The following is a 21233-nucleotide window of genomic DNA, read 5'->3' on the forward strand; positions in this document are numbered from 1 at the left end:
AATGAAAAGGGTCATTCCAGCAAAAAGATATATCGAGGTCAGTGTGGTACTTTTCATAAGGCTGCATGGGCGGTTTAGCCTCTAGAGGAGAAAAACACAAATGCAACGACAGGTGAGCGAATGACATGCTTTTGATTTTTGGGTGAACTATCCATTGAAACAAAATGAGAGCACAGAATGCCTAACTAAGCTGAAAAGCTGAAAGTTCGACAGAGTTTTAAAGTACATCCAAGTCCGACCCAGAAACCAGGATAGAGAGGCTGAGTGAAAGTGGTTTGCTCACGATGCAGCAAAATCATAGTATCGTCTGCCAGAGAAACGCAATAAAACGCCAGCGTTCCAGCCCCGTGATTGAGATGCACGCCAACTCTCTGTGGATTTGGAGTGTGTATTTCAACACTAAACTTATTGTGTCGAAACAAACAAAGAGAATCTGAGAAATCTAAGCTCCACGATTTTGAGCTGCATCCCAGTTTTTGGTCTATATTCCCTTCAGTTTTGTAGGAAACGCCAATAGAAACTCCTCCACCGCCTCCCCACTCAACTTCCCAATAGCCACGTCCAGACAGACCTTCGGTGCACAAGACTTGAGTCCAGCTGATGAAGCGCTCTGGGTGATCGGGATACGGCTGCGGCTCGTGGACGGTCGTGACCTCTGTACGGTCTCCAGAAAGACGGAGGAAAGAGTTGGCAGTGTTTGGGTCTAAAGTCAAATCACAGCAGTCTGAAATGGAAAAGATACTCATCAGAGTCTCTTGAAGGCAAGTCATGTCACTTGGCAGCAAATAAAGCTCCTATCTCTTTGAATAAGACATCAAATTCTCTAAAGTTGTTCAAGTTTTCTGTTAAAGTTCATGTTTTAAAACGCCAATGGTGTTTGACAACAGCTGTCTCATAAATTGTTTCTTATGCTCATATAGCATTAAAAATCCTGTTTCAATAGCAACCAGAGCTTTTAACTACAAACTCTTGTTCCACCACGGAATAAAAAACATCTCACAATTCTGACTTCTCAAAAGTGCTCATTTATATTTTTCAATTAGAAGTTATATACTTGTAATTGTGATTTAATGTCTTGCAATTCTGCCTTTTTTCTGAATTCTGAGGTTTTATCTTGCAATTTTAATTTAAAGCACACAATTGTGAATCAACATCTCACAATTCTTTTTTTCTCTGAATTGCAAGTTTGTATCTTGCAATTTCTACTTAAACTTGCAATTGCATTTTTATATCGCAATTCCGAGAAAAAAAGTTAGAATTGCAAGAGAGTCAAAATTGCGAGAGCCTACAAACTCAATTGTGAGGAAAGTCGCGATTCTGAGAAAAGTTAGAATTGCGAGATGTAAACAATTCAGAGAAAAAAGTTAGATTTGTGAGAAATATTCAAAATTGAAAGCCTACATTTGCGAGAAAGTCACAATTCTGAGAAAAAGTTAGAATTGCAAGATGTAAAAAGTTGTGAGATGTAAACAAAATGTGAGATATAAACAATTTGGAAAAAAAATTAATTGCGAGAAATAATTGATTTCGAGATCCTGCAAACTCACATTTGCAAGAAAGTCATGATTCTGAGAAAAAAGTTTAAATTGTGAGATGTAAACAAAATTATGATATAAACTCACAACTGAGAGAAACAATTAGGAGAAAAAAGCTAAAAATGTGAGAGAGTAAAAAATTGTGAGAGCCTACAAAGTCAATTGTGCGGAAAAAGTCTAAAATCATGAGAAATGGTCAAAATTACGAGAGCCTACAAACTTGCAAAAAAGTTGCGATTCTGAGGAAAAAATGTGAATTGTGAGATGTAAACTCAACTGTGAGCTATAAACAATTCTAAGAAAAAAGTTAGAAATGCGTGAAATATTCACAATTGTGAGAAAAAGTTGCGATTCTGAGAAAAGTTAGAATTGCAAGATGTAAACTGAGAATTGTGAGAAATTAACTTAATTGTGAGATGAACAATTTTGAAGAATTGCAAGAAACTAAAAATGGCAAGAGCCAAATAGTCGTGATTCTGAGAAAAAAAGTTAGAATTGCATGAAATGGTCAAAATTGCGAGAACCTACAAACTCACAATTGCGATAAAGTTGCCATTCTGAGATGTAAACCCAAAATTGTGAGATTGTGAGATGAACAATTCTGAAAGAAAAGTCAGAATTGCGAGACAAACGCAAAATTTAAAATTGACCAGAAACCAGACCTATTCTCACAATTCACACTTTTCTCTCCAAATTGCGAGGCATAAACTCACAGTTGACTTTATCTCAAAATACCCTGTTCACAATTTTAAGAAATAAAATTGCAATTCTGAGGGGAAAAAAGGTCAGAATTGCAAGAAATAAACTTGCACTCAGAAGATATATGCTGCGTCCCAATTCGCATACTATCCGTCCTAAATAGTATTCGAAAATAGAATTAGTATGTCCCAAATCGTAGTATGTTTAAAAAAGTATTCCAAAGATTCCCGGATGGTCTACTACTTAACTTCGGAATTCGAAGTGCGGATCAATGCACACTTTAACGGCTAATATTGCCCACAACACATTGCGCGTTGAACGAGGATTCGATTAGAACTACAAACACGCATAAAGTGTTAAAAAAAACTACAAACATGGAGAATATGCGCGACCAACGGACAGGTAGAGAAAGGGGTTTGAGTGATAAATAATCAACGTGTAACCTGATTTTTTAAATGTTATCCGCGTTATATTTCAATGTGCAGCAACATTGTGAACTTTTATAATGAACTTTTATATTCTTCACAAAAAGAGTACATACTTTTAGGGCATAGTATAAGTAGGCGAATTGGGACGCAGCAATAATCTTACAATTGACTTTCTCACAATTCCCAGTTCACAATTGTGTGGAATAACATTGCAATTATAAGAAAAAAGGTCAGAATGGCAAGAAATAAATTCCCAGTTGCAAGACAAAAACTCACAATTGACTTTCTCACGTCCAGTTCACAATTTCACAACTGTCAGAATTAAAATTACAATTCTGAGGGGAAAACGTGATGATAAACTCAGAATTATTCAATTATGTCTCACAATTTTAAGAAGTAGCAATTACCTTTGTTTGTTTATTTATTTATTTTATTCCGTCAATTTCCGTGGCAGAAACGTGCTTCAATATTAGCGATTGGCTTTTTTTTTTTTTTTTATAGAAGGCGGGAGTCTTCCGCCCTATTGCGCGTTGCATTTTCTCCTATTCATAAATCATATAAGTGTACCATCTTTGTGTATGTATAGACTTTGGTCTTGTCGAGGAATTTAAGAATGAACTCCGAACTCACACTGTAAGAAATCTCCTCTGGTCCTCGGCTCGGTCTGCTGTAAATGTCTATGGGCTGGAAAAGGTAAGTGAGGTGAGTTATGTCAGACGAGTTTTGATTTACACCGGTAAACATGAGTAAGTTGATGCGCTTTGATGACTCACTTGCTGGGAGGGATGTGAGTGTCCGTACCTGTATCAGTGTTCAACGGACAGCTCAGGGAGTTTTCAGCTGACTGAACGTGCTCTTCATCAACTGTAAATAGAAGAGAATCCGCTGTCAGCAGACATTTGTGCATCAACAGATGATCACTTAAAAATGAACGAATCAGTTTAGTTTCATTTGGAAAGCAAATAAATAAATGCACAAAAATATAGTTAACCATAACGCTTAGTGTAGTCAATACATTTTAAATACACTTGCATTTTATTATATTTTTACATGTTACTTTTCTTGGGCTATATTTGTAGCAATAGCCAAAAATACATTGTATGGGTCAAAATTATAGATTTTTCTTTTATGCCAAAAATCATTAGGAAATTAAGTAAAGATCATGTTCCATGAAGATATTTTGTAAGTTTCCAACTATAATTATGTATAACTTAATTTTTGATTAGTAATATGCATTGCTAAGAACTTCATTTGGACAACTTTAAAGGAAATTTTCTCAACGTTTTAATTTTTTTTTTTTGCACCCTCCAGATTCCAGATTTTCAAATTGTTGTATCTCATCCAAATATTGTCCTATCCTAAAAAATTTATTTATTCAGCTTTCAGATGATGTATAAATCTTAATTTTAAAAAATTGACCCTTTTGATTGGTTTTGTGGTCCAGGGTCAGATTTAACTGGTATTTATTATTAGGAATTTTTATGTTTACAGTTTTCATTAAACTTTTATTTTAGTTTTTAAATCTTGTTTTAAATGTCTATTTTTTATTTTATTTTTTTGTCAGTTTGCAAAGTGATTTTTTGAAACATTTTATTTCCCAAATTAGTTCCTAATTTTCTTGATTGTTTTTCTTGATACTTCAAATTGTGGATCTAAAAATGTATACAGTTACAAACAATTGTAACTTTTAAATATAAAGTACTTTTTTTTTATCCTAAACTTTTGACTGGCATTTATTATAAAAAAAAATAATTTATTATATTTAACTACATTTTTTGCAACAAATTATGAACTTCTTTTTAAGTATTATTTTAAATGTCTAATTATTTGTCATATTTGTGATATTTATCATTTTATTATTTATTTAGATTTTTTTATTTAACTGCTATTTTCTAATGAACTGTAATGAATTATGAACATTTAATTAGTAATTTAATTATAAAACAGATCATAGTCAAAATTGCAAGAAAAAGTTACGAATCTGAGAAAAAAGTTATAATTGCAAGACAAACTGAATTGTAAGAAAAAAATTCTAAATTGTTTATATCTCACAATTTAATTAATAATTAATTATTTAATTATAAAACAGATTATGTCCTCAAAAATCTCATCAAACCAAGGCACTCGAAAATCTTGTGAAAAAATATAAAAAGCCTTTATTCACATGGCTTTAACATTAAAAACAGCAAACGTGCACCGACGCATTGCGGCTAACTTGTCTTCATCTGGGTGTGCTTTTTATGTTTTTTTCCCAAGATTTTCGAGTGCCTTGGTTTGATAAGATTTTTGAATCCCGTAAAGAGTACTGATTTATAGATTTTGCACCCCAGCAGCATATTTTGCATACTTTTGGATTTATAAAACAGATTATATTACATTATAAAGTGATGTTTGAAGTGTCTTAAGTTTTCATTTGTGATATATATATATATATATATATATATATATATATATATATATACAGTATATATATATATGTAATAATACATTTTTTAATGTATTAAATGTCTAATTACTGGTTGTTTGGTGAAAGTGTTCATAATTGCTTTAGTCTTAAGTCTTAGATACACAAGGTAGTGACTATGTTGGACTTGAGTTTCTATACCCACCTAATTCTGCAATCTTTGTTGATTCTCTGTCACAGACCTCGTTGACTTTATCTCTCAGCTCTGCGAGAACTTTTCTCAATATCAGCAAAGAGAAATACGGATGGACGTCGATGCTGGGCCGACCCCCGGTGTCAAGAGGAGCACATAGCGTCTTGTAGTTCTGCACAGGTGAGTCAGGTAAAACTAGCGTGTTAGTGAACAGCAAGTAAACAAACCCACACCTTTATATCCACTATGCCAAATTCCCCTATACAGCCTAAACAAAGAGAACGCTATGCTATGGCCCTGTTTACCATATTATTTGAGTTTCGTAACCTCCAGCACAAATAACCTAATATTTCAGACCAAGGACTTCACCTGTAGGAAATGGATATGATCCTCAGTGTTTGAGAGCGCCTCTAGCTCAGCCTCTCCTCTCCTGTGTTCAACTATCTGCTGATTCAGTCGTTCTAGAAGCTTCTCCGTCTGGCTGAGAGCTGTCCTCTCCTCAGCTCTGATCAGCTCTTTCACCTCCAAATGCTTCCTTTCGACGGCGCGTAGCAGTCTGGTGAAGATTTTTTCGCTGTCGTCCTCAACCGATTGTGCTGAACGCTAATGCAATGATGGAAAGGACATTGTTTAACCTTTTGGCCTTGTTCGGTTCGGTCACCCTCATACTGTTCGCAGTCTAGAAATATATCTTTTTATTTTATTAGATGAATATATAATAGTTTTTTAATAATACTTTGTATTTTGAAGGCATTTTTGTTGTGCTAATGTAACCCCTCACACCCGGGTCCAACCGCACCCGGTCCGAGCTGGTCTCGAACCGTCAGTCGCTAGTGCGTCTCTTGAGATCGGGGAGTGAGGTTTACCTGCACAGCACCTACTAGCTGGCCTCTGTTACACTAAACAATATGGTAACACTTTACAATAAGGTTTATTAGTTAAAATTAGTTAACGGCATTAGTGAACAAGAACTAAGAATGAACAATACTTCTACAGCATTTATTATATCTTATATAGCATTTATATATCTTAGTTAACATTAATTCCAGCATTTACTAATGCATTATTAAAATCACAAGTTTGTTAACATTAGTTAATGCACTGTGAACTAACATGAATAATGAACAACTGTATTTATTAACTAACATTAACAAAGATTAATAAATAGTATAATATATGTTTGCACGATATTGCAAAATTGCATCATATAAACTCACAATTCTTACTTTTTTCTCAGAATTGTGAAATATAAACTTGTAATTTAAACAATAAAACAATTCCAAGATATAAATTGCAATTCTGAAAAAATTAAGTTGCAATTGCGAGTTATAAAGTCGGAATTCCGAGATATGAATTCACAATTCTGAGAAATAGTCAGAATTCCAAGATATAAATTGCAATTCTAAAAAAATAAAGTTGCAATTCTGAGATATAAATTCTGAGAAATAGTCACAATTTCAAGATATAAACTTGCAAGTGTGAAAAATGAAACTGCAATTGCGAGTTATAAAGTCAGAATTCTGAGATATAAACTCGCAATTCTGAAAAATGAAGTCTCAGTTGCGAGTTATAAAGTCAGAATTCCAAGATATAAACTCGCAATTCTGAAAAATGAAGTTGCAATTACGAGTTATAGTCATAATTCAGAGATATAAACTTGCAATTCTGAGAAATTAAGTCGCTATTCTGAAAAATTAAGTCGTGATTGCGAGTTATAATGGCAGAATTCCGAGATATAAACTCGCAATTCTGAGAAATAAAGTCACAATTCCAAGATATAAACTCGCAGTTCTGAGAAATGAAGTCAGAATTGTGAAATATAAAAAAATACAAAAATAATTGCGAGAAACAAAGTCGCAATTGCATGAAAAAAGTCAGAATTGCGATATATATAAAGTTGTGATTCCAAGTTTATATCATCCAAGTTTGTAATTCCGTGATATAAACTTGCAATTCTGAAAAATGAAGTTGCAATTGTGAGTTATAAAGGCAGAATTCTGAGATATAAACTTGCAATTCTGAAAAATTAAGTCGCAATTGTGAGTTATAAAGGCAGAATTCCGAGATATAAACTCGCAATTCTGAGAAATATAGTCACAATTCTGAGATATAAACTTGCTATTCTGAAAAACAAAGTCGCAAGTGCATGAAAAAAGTCAGAATTGCGTGGATATATAATGTCGTGATTCCAAGTTTATATCATCCAAGTTTGTAATTCCGAGATACAATTGCAACTTAATTTTTCAGAATTGCAAGTTTATGAGTTATAAAGTCATAATTCAGAGATATAAACTTGCAATTCTGAGAAATGAAGTCGCTATTCTGAAAAATTAAGTCGCAATTGCGAGTTATAAAGTCAGAATTTCGAGATATAAACTCACTATTCTGAAAAAATGTTGCAATTACGAGTTATAAAGTGAGAATTCTGAGATATAAACTTGCAATTCTGAAAAATGAAATTGTAAGTTATAAAGTCAGAATTCAGAGCTATAAACTCGCAATTCTGAGAAATAAAGTCAGAATTCCGAGATATAAACTTGCAATTCAGAAAAATTAAGTCACAATTCTGAGATATAAACTTGCAATTCAGAAAAATTAAGTCACAATTCTGAGATATAAACTTGCTATTCAGAAAAATGAAGTCGCAATTGCGAGTTATAAAGTCAGAATTTTGAGATGTAAACTCGCAATTGCGAGAACAAAAATAATTGCGAGAAACAAAGTCGCAATTGCATGAAAAAAAGTCAGAATTGCGAGATATATAACGTTGTGATTCCAAGTTTATATCTTACAATTCTAAGAAAAAAGTCAGAATTGCGAGAACAAAAAGAATTGCGAGATACAAAATCACAATTGCGAAAAAAAGAGTCAGAATTGTCAGAGATAAGTTGCAATTAACTTTTTTTTTCAGTAGCGGAAATGGGCTTCCATAGAATGGTACTTCCAATGAAGATATATATGTAAATATTTTTGGGTCTAAGACCAGGGGCCTCATTTATAAAACTTTCTTACGCACTGATTTGATCTTAGAGTGTTCGTACGATCAAATCCACGTCAAAGTACAGATTTATAAAAACCGTCTTTGACGTGGAAAAGTACTTATCTCCACGTCAGATTCCAGCTTGGCGTACGACCGTTTCCTTGTGGTAATGCCTGGTATTGCAGATAGTTCAGCCTCACTAATTTGATTTCTTGCGCTCCTTTTTACTTGCCATTGTCAAAGAGTTTTTGTTTTAGGAATGAGCTCATTTTATATGTTAATTAATTAAGCAGGGGCGTTTCGATGGCGGAACATTCAGCTGCACACAATTCCACGATCATTTGTGATTTATAACCGAATGACTGGCGGACGCATGGATTTCGTTGTGCGTTCGTTTCTCTGAATCGCTCTTACGATCAAATCAGAAAAGTTCTTAGATAAAATCAAGGATGGTTTCTACGCAAGTCTTTATAAATGAGGCCCCAGAAATTTAACAAACCAGAACAGCAGATGTGTTCCACCCAAAAACAATAAATCTGTCAACTCAGTTGGTGATGCTTTCTACACGAAAACAGCAGGCCTACCTTGACGTATTTCACAATGTCTCTGAGTTCCTTTTCTCGTTCCTTACACCTCTGTTTTGACTTTTTCCACGCTTCCTCGAGATGTTTCTGTTTGAAAACCACACATGTGAGAATTATGCCATCTTTGAACTCTGCTTTGTGCAATGCACAGATTTCTCAATTTTTTTGTTACCTGTATTTCTGTCCTCTCCTCCATCACTGACACCACGCTGTGCCCCTTGTGTCCGTCTTTTAAGCACAAACTACAAACGCATTGTTGGTCTGTACGACAGTAAACGTCCCGCAATTTATTGTGCCGCGAACAGGTTCTTTTCTGCGGCTGTTTTGTCACTTCAGTAAGCGGATGCGCCCTGCCACGATTCCTTTCATTGTGAAGTTTCAGGTGCAACTCACAATAGAAAGTCTGGCATTTCACACAAAACCTAACAGCTCGATGTTTCTTCCCGGTGCAGACGTCACATTCGACATCCGCTGCTTTCCCACCAGCATCTTGAATGCCGGTTCTCTTCAGTTTCTCCACAATTTCAGCCAGTATAGTGTTTTTACACAGCGCAGGTCTGGGGCTAAATGTGCGTCGGCACTGAGGGCAGCTGTATTCCTCTTTCAACTCGCATTTCCTCCAGTAACCTCTAATGCACTCCATACAATAACTGTGTCCACAGGGAATGGTGACTGGCTCCCATAGCACTTCCAAACACACTGAGCAACAGAACTGGTCTTTATCCACAGAGATATTCGTTCCTGCCATTTTCTTCTACGTGCGTACGGTTAGAGGAGAGTGAAGGTGGTCACCAAGGCAGGACAGATCGAACAAAACAATGGTGTTTGTGTATAAACTGGGCGTGAACCTAATGCAGGTACTGAAGAAGCTTATCAGGTTTCAGGCCGAAACAGCCTGGAGCAACCAATCACAAACACTTGTGTTTGGAGGTCACTTTTTTTTTTGTTGCTTTTATGCAAATAGAAAGTAGCAGGTGCATGAGCTTGCTTCACATGCAGCATTATATTATATATGATCTGCTTCATGATTTTGAGAAGCATGTTGTGAGTTTTAAGCACTGAAAGAACAAGGAAAGTCTCTGCTTTCAATGTTTCTCGTTATTTAAACATTTTAGATTTAAAATTATTTTTTTTCTTTTGTTTTAGCATTTCATATTCATGTGGTGGTCATGTTAGACCACAGACAATGCAAATGTGACTTTTTAAAGGACCATTTTGCCTATTCCAGTCCTGTTCAATGTTCTTTGTGTTCACAAGGGCCATAAGAGTCACCAAGTTTCCATTCAACTGTTTTATATTATTTTTCTGCTTTCAACTTTTAAGTTTTTGTTCTCTTCAATTTTAACCAATTGTATTGCATTGCCATAAGGCAAGCTATAAAAAAAGAATAAACATGAAGACATGAGGGTGAGATATAATCTACGGATAAAAAGAGAGAGAAATTAAAATAAATAAATCCACTGTTTTTGAGTTGAGTTAATGGCAAAGTTTTAGACATTTGACATCTATGCAGAGATGACCATCACATGCTGGCTTACAAAACAGGTTTATTTACACTAAAGCCGTTTTGTTTAATCTAAAGCAACTGTAAATATCACGTGACACTACACACTACTGTACAGAGTCATAATTACAGGCAGTTTATTTTTGCACAGATTCATTTTGCCTTTCATGAGGATTTTGTTTAAATCTGAGATGTTCAGATAATTGTTTCCACAAAATGTTTCGTTTTAGTTGCTCAAATAAAAGGTAAAAGATAAAAGGTCAAAACTATGAGATAAAAAAGTCGATGTTGAGATCTTGAGTCATAAAAAACTAAAAGTTATGACAAAAAGTTATAATGTAAAAAAGTCTTTGTAGACATTTGTAAATATTCAATACAAAGTAACTTTTGAAACAAAGTCTGTTATGAGACACAAAGTCATAATAATTATGAGATAAAGTCAAAATTGAGACAGTAAATCATTATGAGATTAAAAAGTTGAAGCTGAGATCTTGAGTCATAAAAAAGTAAAAGTTATGACAAAAAGTTATAATGAAAAAAGTCTTTGTCTCATAACAGACTTTGTTTCAGAATTATGTACAAATATCTACAAAGTTATAATTATGAGATAAAAAGTCAAAATTATGAGACAGTGAATCATTATGAGATTAAAAAGTCGAAGCTGAGATCTTGAGTCATAAAAAAGTAAAAGTTATGACAAAAAGTTATAATGTAAAAAGTAACTTTTGAAACAGAAAGTCTAAGACACAATGTCATAATTATGAGATAAAAATGCAAAATTATGAGACAGTAAATCATGAGATTAAAAAGTCGAAGCCGAGATCTTTAGTCATAAAAAAGTAAAAGTTATGACAAAAAGTTATAATGTAAAAAGTCTTTGTAGATATTTGTACATATTCAATACAAAGTAACTTCTGAAACAGAAAGTCTGTTATGAGACAAAGTTATAATTATGAGATAAAAACTTAAAAAGTCAAAATTATGAGACAGTAAGTCATTATGAGATTAAAAAGTCGAAGCTGAGATCTTCAGTCATAAAAAAGTTAAAGTTATGACAAAAAGTTATAATGTAAAAAGTAACTTTTGAAACAGAAAGTCTAAGACACAAAGTCATAATTATGAGATAAAAAGTCAAAATTATGAGACAGTAAGTCATTATGAGATTAAAAAGTCGAAGCTGAGATCTTGAGTCATAAAAAAGTTAAAGACAAAAAGTTATAATGTAAAAAGTAACTTTTGAAACAGAAAGTCTAAGACACAATGTCATAATTATGAGATAAAAAGGCAAAATTATGAGACAGTAAATCATGAGATTAAAAAGTCGAAGCCGAGATCTTTAGTCATAAAAAAGTAAAAGTTATGACAAAAAGTTATAATGTAAAGTCTTTGTAGATATTTGTAAATATTCAATACAAAGTAACTTCTGAAACAGAAAGTCTGTTATGAGACAAAGTTATAATTATGAGATAAAAAGTCAAAATTATGAGACAGTAAGTCATTATGAGATTAAAAAGTCGAAGCTGAGATCTTCAGTCATAAAAAAGTTAAAGTTATGACAAAAAGTTATAATGTAAAAAGTAACTTTTGAAACAGAAAGTCTAAGACACAAAGTCATAATTATGAGATAAAGTCAAAATTATGAGTCAGTAAGTCATTATGAGATTAAAAAGTCGAAGCCGAGATCTTTAGTCATAAAAAAGTAAAAGTTATGACAAAAAGTTATAATGTAAAAATCTTTGTAGATATTTGTAAATATTTAGTACAAAGTAACTTGCAAAAAACAGAAAGTCTGTTATGAGACAAAGTCATAATTATGAGATAAAAAGTCAAAATTATAAGACAGTAAGTCATTATGAGATAATAAAAAAGTCAAAGCTGAGATCTTCAGTCAGAAAAGTAAAAGTTATGACAAAAGGTTTTACATTAGACATTTGTAAATATTCAATACAAAGTAACTTCTGAAACAGAAAGTCTGTTATGAGACAGTCATAATTATGAGATAAAAATTCAAAATTATGAGACACTAAATCATAAGATTAAAAAGTCAAAGCTGAGATCTTCAGTCACAAAAAAGTAAAAGTTATGACAAAAAGTTATTTGTAGATATTTGTAAATAGTCAGTACAAAGTAACTTCTGAAACAGAAAGTCTGTTATGAGACAAAGTCATAATTATGAGATTAAAAATCTAAATTATGAGACAGTAAATCGTTATGAGATTAAAAAGTCGAAGCTGAGATTTTCAATCAAAAAAGTAAAAGTTATGACAAAAAGTTATAATGTAAAACGTCTTTGTAGATATTTGTAAATATTAAATGCAAAGTAACTTCTAAAACAAAGTCTGTTATGAGACAGTCATTTTTTAAATTTAAAAAAATCATAATTAATGTTTTATATCATCGTTATCTTTTAATCACATAACTTCAATTTCTGATTATGATTTACCAAAAATGGGCTTTCAAAATAAATAGATGTTAAAAACCAAGCTCGGTATTGTCTCAAGTTCAGTTTATTTATTTTTGTGAAATTCATTTGGTTACACAGTAAAATACCACAGCAACTGAATTGTTCGGAAGAAACTTTATTTTTCATGATATGAAAAATAGGTATTTAACACCCTACTTTTAAAAATACAATTGCAATTAAACAATGTTTAATACACACAAATACAATTCAAACATACAGTATGAAGCTAAAATGAACACCTTTAATAATTCTGTAATAGACAGACAGCATCAGTCAACAAAGCACTGATAAATTACACCAGTATAACACTATATATATAATGCGTATGATTAATACTTAAGAAAATACTACAATTACAGCTTAATCAACAGGTAAATATTTGAAAAGTTTTGATCACACAATATTGCAACTTTCACTCCAAGCACATCTGTAATTAACTTTGAGATATACAGATTAACATAAGTTTAAAGTTGATAGCATCGAGACTTGGACGGTAGACACTGAAACGCATCTGCATTTACATTTGTCTTATTTAGTAATAAGATTTTGTGGTTAATATAGCTTTACAGTTTGTTTGTTTTTTTTACTTTGAAAATGTACATGTTTCAAAAAACTATCCTAAACCAACTTTGGCCTCTTGACTGAATTCTCAAGCGTTTTTCAGGACGATCTCAAGGCTACCTTCGTCTCCTACGCGGCTGCAGTCTCTGACGAGGACCTGATGTTCTGGATCCTGAAGAGCAAAAAGACGATGAGAAAACATTGATTTACTGTATGTAGAAACAAAAGGCTCAGAGAGCATATGTAAGATCCATGTAAAATGTAATCCCTAGAAAAATAGAAAATTACAAGAACATTTTCTGTTTTATACCCTAAAAACAACAATACAATGTGTATTTCAAAATTTGGGTAAAACATCCATAATAAAAATTCAATAATATTAACACAGAACATTGAGCTTTTCCTGATACTCACCAAATGACGAGAACGGAAACACACTAATTGTTGGGACACTAATAGAAAACTGGTTCTGTACAGGCGGACCAAAGACAGATGCTGAAGCTATGAAATAAACAATTCATCCTGTTAGCACTGAACACTTCTTTGCAGTTCTTCGTTGTAGTTAAAAAAAAAAATCAATGAAGTATTAACAATATTTTATCAGATTCAACTGAACCATCTTCCAAATTTAGTGAACATTTTAAGGAACATACTGCACAGTATTGTTCAAAAGTTATATATATATATATTCACAGCCATTCAAAAGTTTGGGATCAGTAAGATTTTTTTGATTTTCATTTATTTGATCTAAAATGCAGAAAATACTGTAATAATACTGCATTTTAAAATAAGAGTTTTCTATTTTAATGTACTTTAAAATATAATTTATTCCTGTGATGCAAAGCTGAATTTTTAATATCATTACTCCAGTCTTCAGTGTCACATGATCCTTCAGAAATCATTCTAACATTTATTTATCAATTTATTATCAATGTTGGAAACAGTTGTTCTGTGTAATATTTTTGGGACCTGATACTTTTTTTTATTCTTTGATGAATATAAAGTTAAAGAGAACACCGTTTATTAAAAACAGAAATTTTGTGGTACAGCATACACTATTAAGTTTGGGGTCAATTTTTTTTATTCAGCTAGGATATATTAAATGGATAAAAAGTGATAGTAGAGATTTATAAGATTACTATTTTGAATAAATGCTGTTCTTTTTAAATTTGTATTATTGCTGGACAGTGATTCATTGCAATTAATAGCATCCAAAATAAAAGTTTTTGTGCACATAATATAGGTGTGTGTACTGTGTATATTTATTATGTTTCTATAAACATATGCATGTATATATATTTAAGAAAAATCTGTTTATATATAATATAAATTAATAATTTTATTTATATATAATAAAATATAAATTATATACATAATTATATATATATATAAAACACACACACACATTGACGTTCAAAATTTTGGGATCATTAAGAATTGTAATGTTTTTAAAAAAATAAAAAAGTTCCTTATGCTCATGAAGGCTACATTTATTTATTAAAAACACAGAAATAAAACTGTCATTTTGTGAAATATTATTGCATTTTAAAATAGCAGTTTCTATTTTAATATACTTTAAAATATAATTTAGTCCTGTGATGCAAAGCTGAATTTACTCCAGTCTTCGGTGTCACATGATCCTTCAGAAATCATGCTAATATGCTGATTTATTATTAGTGTTGGAAACAGTTGTTCTGTTTAATATTTTTTGGAACATGATATTTTTCTTTGATGAAAAGTTAAAAAGAACAGTGTTTATTCTAAATAGAAAAATGTCTTTTTCTTTTTTTTTTTTAAGAAATGAATAATTTTAAAGACTTAAAAAATATTTTAAATAAATGCTGTTGTTTTTAACTTTTTATTCATCAAAGAATTTTAAAAAAGTGCAGCTTCCAAACAATATATTAAGCAGCACAACAGTTTCAAAATTAAAAAATGGCTGATGAAAATTCAGTGCTGCGTCACAGAAATATGCTATATATTTTTAAGTATATTATAATAGGAAACCAATATTACAAATTGAAATAATATTTCATGATATTATTGTTTATTCTGTATTTTTGATCAAATACAGCTTGAGCATAAGAGAGTTCTATTAACTATTATATATATATATATATATATATATATATATATATATATATATATATATTTATTTATTTTTAGAAATTTATACTTTCATCCTGCAAAGATACATTAAATTAAAAAAACAAAATGAGTAAAGCATTTTGCAAAAATATTTTTTCAAATAAATGTTCTTAAGAACTTTCTACTTCTCAAAGAATTCTGAAAAAGCACAACTGTTTTCTGTTTAAAACATTGATAACAAGCAAAACTATTTTTGAAGCAGCAAATCAGCATATTACACTGATTTCTGAAGAATCAGTAACACTGAAGACTGGAGTAATGATGCTGAAAATTCAGCTTTGCATCACAGAAATAAATTACATTTTAAAATATAATAATGTGGAAAACAGCTATTTTAAATTGCAATAATATTTCACAAAATTACTATTTTTACTGTATAAAATATAGATAAATGTAGTTGAATCTAATTAAAACACACAGTTGTACCCATCAATTTGCAATGTATTTTTATGCATTTTACAATATTGTGAAATTCAGAAAGCTAACGCCTGAGTCTATTAGAATCAAGATTTTGTTTCCCACACTCTTAAAAATAAGGCAGCTTTATTTACATTTGTGGTTCCATGAAGAATCTTTAACATTCATGGAAACTTTTCATTCCAAAAAGGGTTATTTAGATTTTAAAATGTTTTTCACATTAAGAAAATCATGTTTTTTTAAAGAAGTTTTTCTTGAAAGGTTCTTTGGGAAACCAAAAATGCTCACTAGGATTCAAAACAGATTGTGTATGCAAGACTTGATTTAATGCATTTTTAATCTTATGGACTCTTACCTGCATTTGACTCTGACTCTGTCTTTGGTTTGGTGCTCTCAATAATAGTGACGTGGTTCACTGCAAACCAGAACGGGACGGTTAGATCAAGTATTCAGAGCAATTTCACAGTACAATGAAATATTGATTTAGTCTTTAATGGCTTGAAAGGTCTCCGAATGCAAGCCTGTTCACCTTTCTCTGAGATATCGACAAATCCTCCCTGGCAGACGTCCTCCAGGAGGGCCTGAAACTCTGTCAGTGCCGCCATCGCCGATCCAAAGTTTGGGTCAGAGGTAATGTTTGGCAAGTCGACAGGCACCGGCTGAGCACACAGAGACCTGCAGTTCTGCACAAGACAGAATTATTGAATGGCAACTGTTAGCTGTAGGCAGCAGGTCTGACTTGAAACTTTAATGAATCGAAACCTAAACACAATTCCTGATACTGGTTTCAGTTCACAAAGGCAGATTAAAGTAGAAACTGATGCAATCTCAATTCCGTGTCTCTATTGGAGTCCTTTGAAGTTTTGAATTAAAGTTTACCTTGTAAAACTCAATAAAGAGCAGAGTGACCAAATGGTCTAAAGAGCAAATGTGGGTTCAGATCTGATGTCTGCTAAGAGATTTTCTTTACCATATGCTTTAATCTTGAAGAATTTTGTATATCTCACAGTTCAGACTTTTTCTCAAAATTTTCTCAGAATCAAAGTTTATACCTTGCAGTTTTGTGGAAACATCTTTTTCTCAGAAATGCAGGTTTATAACTCCCAATTCTGACTTTGTCTTAGTTTATATTTCACACTTTTGAGTCACATCTGAAGCGATCATTCACCCAAAAGTGAACACATTTAATACTCAAAAAATATTTGGAAGTTAAAAAGTCTGAGTGTAAAAGAGCTTTTTTCCGCCAAACATATTCTGACTTTATGTCTTGAAGTTTTAACCTCACAATTTTATGTAAACATGTCGCAATTCAAACTTTTTTCTCACAATTCTGAGTTTATATCTTCAGTTAAATTCTCACAGGTCTGTCTTTTTCTCAACATTTTGTGCATTACACAATTCAGACTTTTCTTTTTTTTGGAGTTTATAGCTTGCAATTTTTAGTAGGGCCGGGACTTTAACGCGTTAATTTAGATTAATTAATTACACAAAAATAACGCGTAAAATTTGTTTAACGCATTTTAATCGCACTTATTTTTGCACCGCGGAACGTTTCTCACTGGATGAGTTTCGGCGGACGGATTATACTGCAGCACCAACTAGCGTTCAGACAAAAACAAACCACAGTGAACATGGACAAAGAAGCTGATGAGACCGCTTTGGTTGGCCCTGTGGATGGGAAATTTTGTTATAAAAAACGAATGGATGGAAGCGTCGATAAGAGCATGGTTGTGTGCAAGCTATGCAACAAGGAATTCGCATATCACCGCAGCACATCGAGCCTATTGCTACACTTAATGGCAATATTTCACTGGTCTGTTGGAATTGGTTGAACAAAAATAAACAATATTTTGTTGCTTAAGCTTATGTATTCACTCATTATTCAATGGTATACTAAAAATCCATATGAAAAAAAACTTACTTCTCACTGTTCTCAGGTCAAATATTTATATGTGATTAAAATGCGATTAATTTCGATTAATTAATTACAAAGCCTCTAATTAATTAGATTAATTTTTTTAATCGAGTCCCGGCCCTAATTTTTAGGTAACATTTTTCAGTTTTTTGTGTTCAAACCAATTTATTCCTCACAATTCTCGCAATTCTCTCATAACACACAATTCTGTCTTTATTTTTCACAATTACAAGTTTATGTCTCACAATTCAGATTTTCTTTTTACATAATTTCACGTTCATAACTCATGGCTATGACTTTGTGTTTCATAATTCACAAAGTTTATTGACCACAAATTTGAGTTACATCTCGCAATTCAGTCTTTTCCCTCAGAATTGCAGTTTTATAACAATTCTAAATTCTGAATTTCCTGCACTATTGAGTTAAAATACTGCAAATCAGTCTTTTACGTTATTTCTTGAATTTCAGAATTCTATGTTTATAACAATTCTGACTGCAATTGCAAGTTTATATTTCACAATTTTGAGTTAAATCTTGCAATTTAGACATTTTTTATCAAAAATTGTGAGTTTATAACAGTTCTGACTTTATTTCCTACATTTCTGTTTATATCTTACAATTTTTAGGTAACTCTAAACTTCATCCTTTTTTTCTCAGAATGTTATATCTTACTATTCACAACCCTGAAGATCCCTACAATTCTGAGTTTATATTTCACAGTTTAGACTTTTTTTTCTCAGAAAAGCGAATTCAAAACACAAAATTCTGACTGTATTTCTCACAATTACAAGTTTATACCTTGCAGTTTTGTGGTAACACCTTTTTTTCACAATTGAAAGTTCATAGCTCACAATTCTGACTTTATGTCTTATATTTTCCAAGCTTATATTTTACAATTTTGAGTCACATCTGAAGGAATTGGTCATTCAACCAAAAGTGAACACATTTAATACTCCAAAAATATTTGGAAGTTAAAAAGTCTAAAGGAGTTTGTTTCCTCCAGGTAAAACAAAAAACAAAAAAAAAAAATATTTCTTGAAATTCTGATTTTCAACCTCGGAAATTTTGAGTAAACATGTCGCAATTCAAACTTTTTTCTCACAATTCTGAGTTCATATCTTATCATTTTGAGTTAAAATCTCACTGGTCTGTCTTTTTTCTCAAAATTTTGTGCATTACACAATTCAGACTTTTCTTTTTTTGGAGTTTATAACTTGCAATTTTGAGGTAACATTTTTCAGTTTTTAGATTTTTGTGTTCAAAACTATTCCTCACAATTCTGAGTTTATATCTCGCTATTCTCTCATAACACACAATTCTGTCTTTATTTCTCACAATTACAAGTTTATATCTCGCAATTGTGATTTTTTTTTCACATAATTGCAAATTTATAACTCATGGCTATGACTTTGTTACATAAGTCTTTCAAGAAGTTTATATCTCACAACACTGAATTACATCTCGCATTTCAGGCTTTTTCCTCAGTTTCATAACAATTCTGAATTCTGAATTTCCTGCACTATTGAGGTAAAATACTGCAAATCAGTCTTTTACGTTATTTCTTGAATTTCAGAATTCTATGTTTATAACAATTCTGACTGCAATTGCAAGTTTATATTTCACAATTTTGAGTTAAATCTTGCAATTTAGAAATTTTTTATCAAAAATGTTGAGTTTATAACACAATTCTGACTTTATTTCATACATTTCCATTTATATCTTACAACTTTTAGGTAACTTTGAAATTCATACTTTTTTTTTCTCAGAATTTTATATCTGACTAATCACAACCCTAAAGTTCCCTACAATTCTGAGTTTATATTTCAAAGTTCAGACTTTTTTTTATCAGAAAAGCGAGTTCAAAACACAAAATTTTTGCTAGCAGTTTTGTGGTAACACCTTTTTTTTTTTAACAATTCTGACTTTATGTCTTATATTTCCGAGCTTATATTTCACAATTTTGAGTCACATCTAAAGGAATTGGTCATCCGACCAAAAGTGAGCAGCACATTTAAAAAAATATCTCAAAAATTATTTGGAAGTTAAAAAGTCTAAGTGCAAAAGAGCTTGTTTCTGCCATGGAAAAAAAAATATTCTGACTTTATTCATTATAAAATTCTCGCAATTTTGAGTAAACGTCGCAATTCAAACTTTTTTTTCTCACAGTTCTGAGTTCATATCTTATTATTTTGAGGGAACAGTTTTTAGATTTTTGTGTTCAAAACAATTTATTCCACACAATTCTATCTTGTAATTCTTTCATAACACAATTCTGTCTTTATTTCTCACAATTACAAGTTTATATCTTGCAATTCAGATTTTCTTTTCACATAATTGCAAGTTCATAACTCGTAGCTATGACTTTATGTTTCATGATTGAGTTTATATCTCAAGTCAAGTCACAATATTGAGTTACATCTCGCAATTCAGGCTTTTTCCTCAGAATTTCAGTTATTTAACAATTCCGGCTTCTGAATTCCTTGCACTATTGAGGTAAAATCATGCAATTCAGTCTTTATTCAGAATTGTACGTTTATAACAATTCTGACTGCAATTGCAGGTTTATATTTCATTACATCTTGCAATTTAGACATTTTTTAATCAAAAATGTTGAGTTTATCACACAGTTCTGACTTTATTTCCTACATTTCCATTTATATCTTAAAATTTTTAGGTAACTTTGAAATCCATACTTTTTTCTCAGAATTTTATATCTCTCAGAAAAGCAAGTTCAAAACAAAATTCTGACTGTACTTCTCAGAATTTTGAGGAATAAATTGTTTTGAACACAAGTTTTAAAACCAAGTTAAAAGTTGTAAAAAAAAAAAGTAAAACTATATTACACAATTCTGACTTTATTCCTCACAATTATTCCTCAGAAAAATTTATATTTTGAGTTTTTACATCTTGAGTTTATAACACACAATTTAGTCTTTATTTCATACATTTCTGAGTTTATATCTCACAATTTTCAGGTAACATTGCAATTCATATTTTTTTTTTCTCAGAATTGTCAGAACTTCCATTATTTTCATCAAACAAAAAAAAATCAATCGATGACACTTTACTCTAAGCCTTTATTTATAATGCATTGTAAATGCTTTAAGTAAAGTGCTACCAGAAAATCTTTTATGATAAAATAATAGTAAAATGGTCTGCTTTTATGGTGCCTTACTGTCCTTAGTTGCTTTATGTTTTCCTGATATGAAAGAAGCAGTGCAGAAATTCTGCAAAAAATATCTTTTTTGTGTGCATCAAGAGCAGTCAAACAATAAAAAAAAAATGATTTTACAATGGAGTAAATGCTTCTTAAGTGGTTAAAGATCTAGGCTGCTCAACAAAACACTAATAGGTTCAAACTTCAAAAAATATGCTTTATCAACTAATCACCACTGTGTCCT

General features: G+C 31.5%; 1 protein-coding gene across 1 annotated transcript; it reads right to left on the reverse strand.

Moving 5' to 3' along the window:
* Positions 1 to 40: 40 nt before the first annotated feature.
* Positions 41 to 9571, reverse strand: LOC141343505 (tripartite motif-containing protein 16-like). The gene is made up of 5 exons (XM_073848066.1): positions 8996 to 9571; positions 8824 to 8910; positions 5629 to 5862; positions 5272 to 5431; positions 41 to 724 (listed from the first exon to the last, which is right to left on the reverse strand). Exons 1-5 carry the CDS (start codon positions 9569 to 9571, stop codon positions 186 to 188), a joined length of 1596 nt encoding a protein of 531 aa, XP_073704167.1. The 3' UTR covers positions 41 to 185.
* Between the last annotated feature and the right edge of the window lie 11662 nt (positions 9572 to 21233).

This window comes from Garra rufa, chromosome 10 (genome assembly GCF_049309525.1).
Source record: "Garra rufa chromosome 10, GarRuf1.0, whole genome shotgun sequence".
NCBI classification, from domain to species: Eukaryota; Metazoa; Chordata; class Actinopteri; order Cypriniformes; family Cyprinidae; genus Garra; species Garra rufa.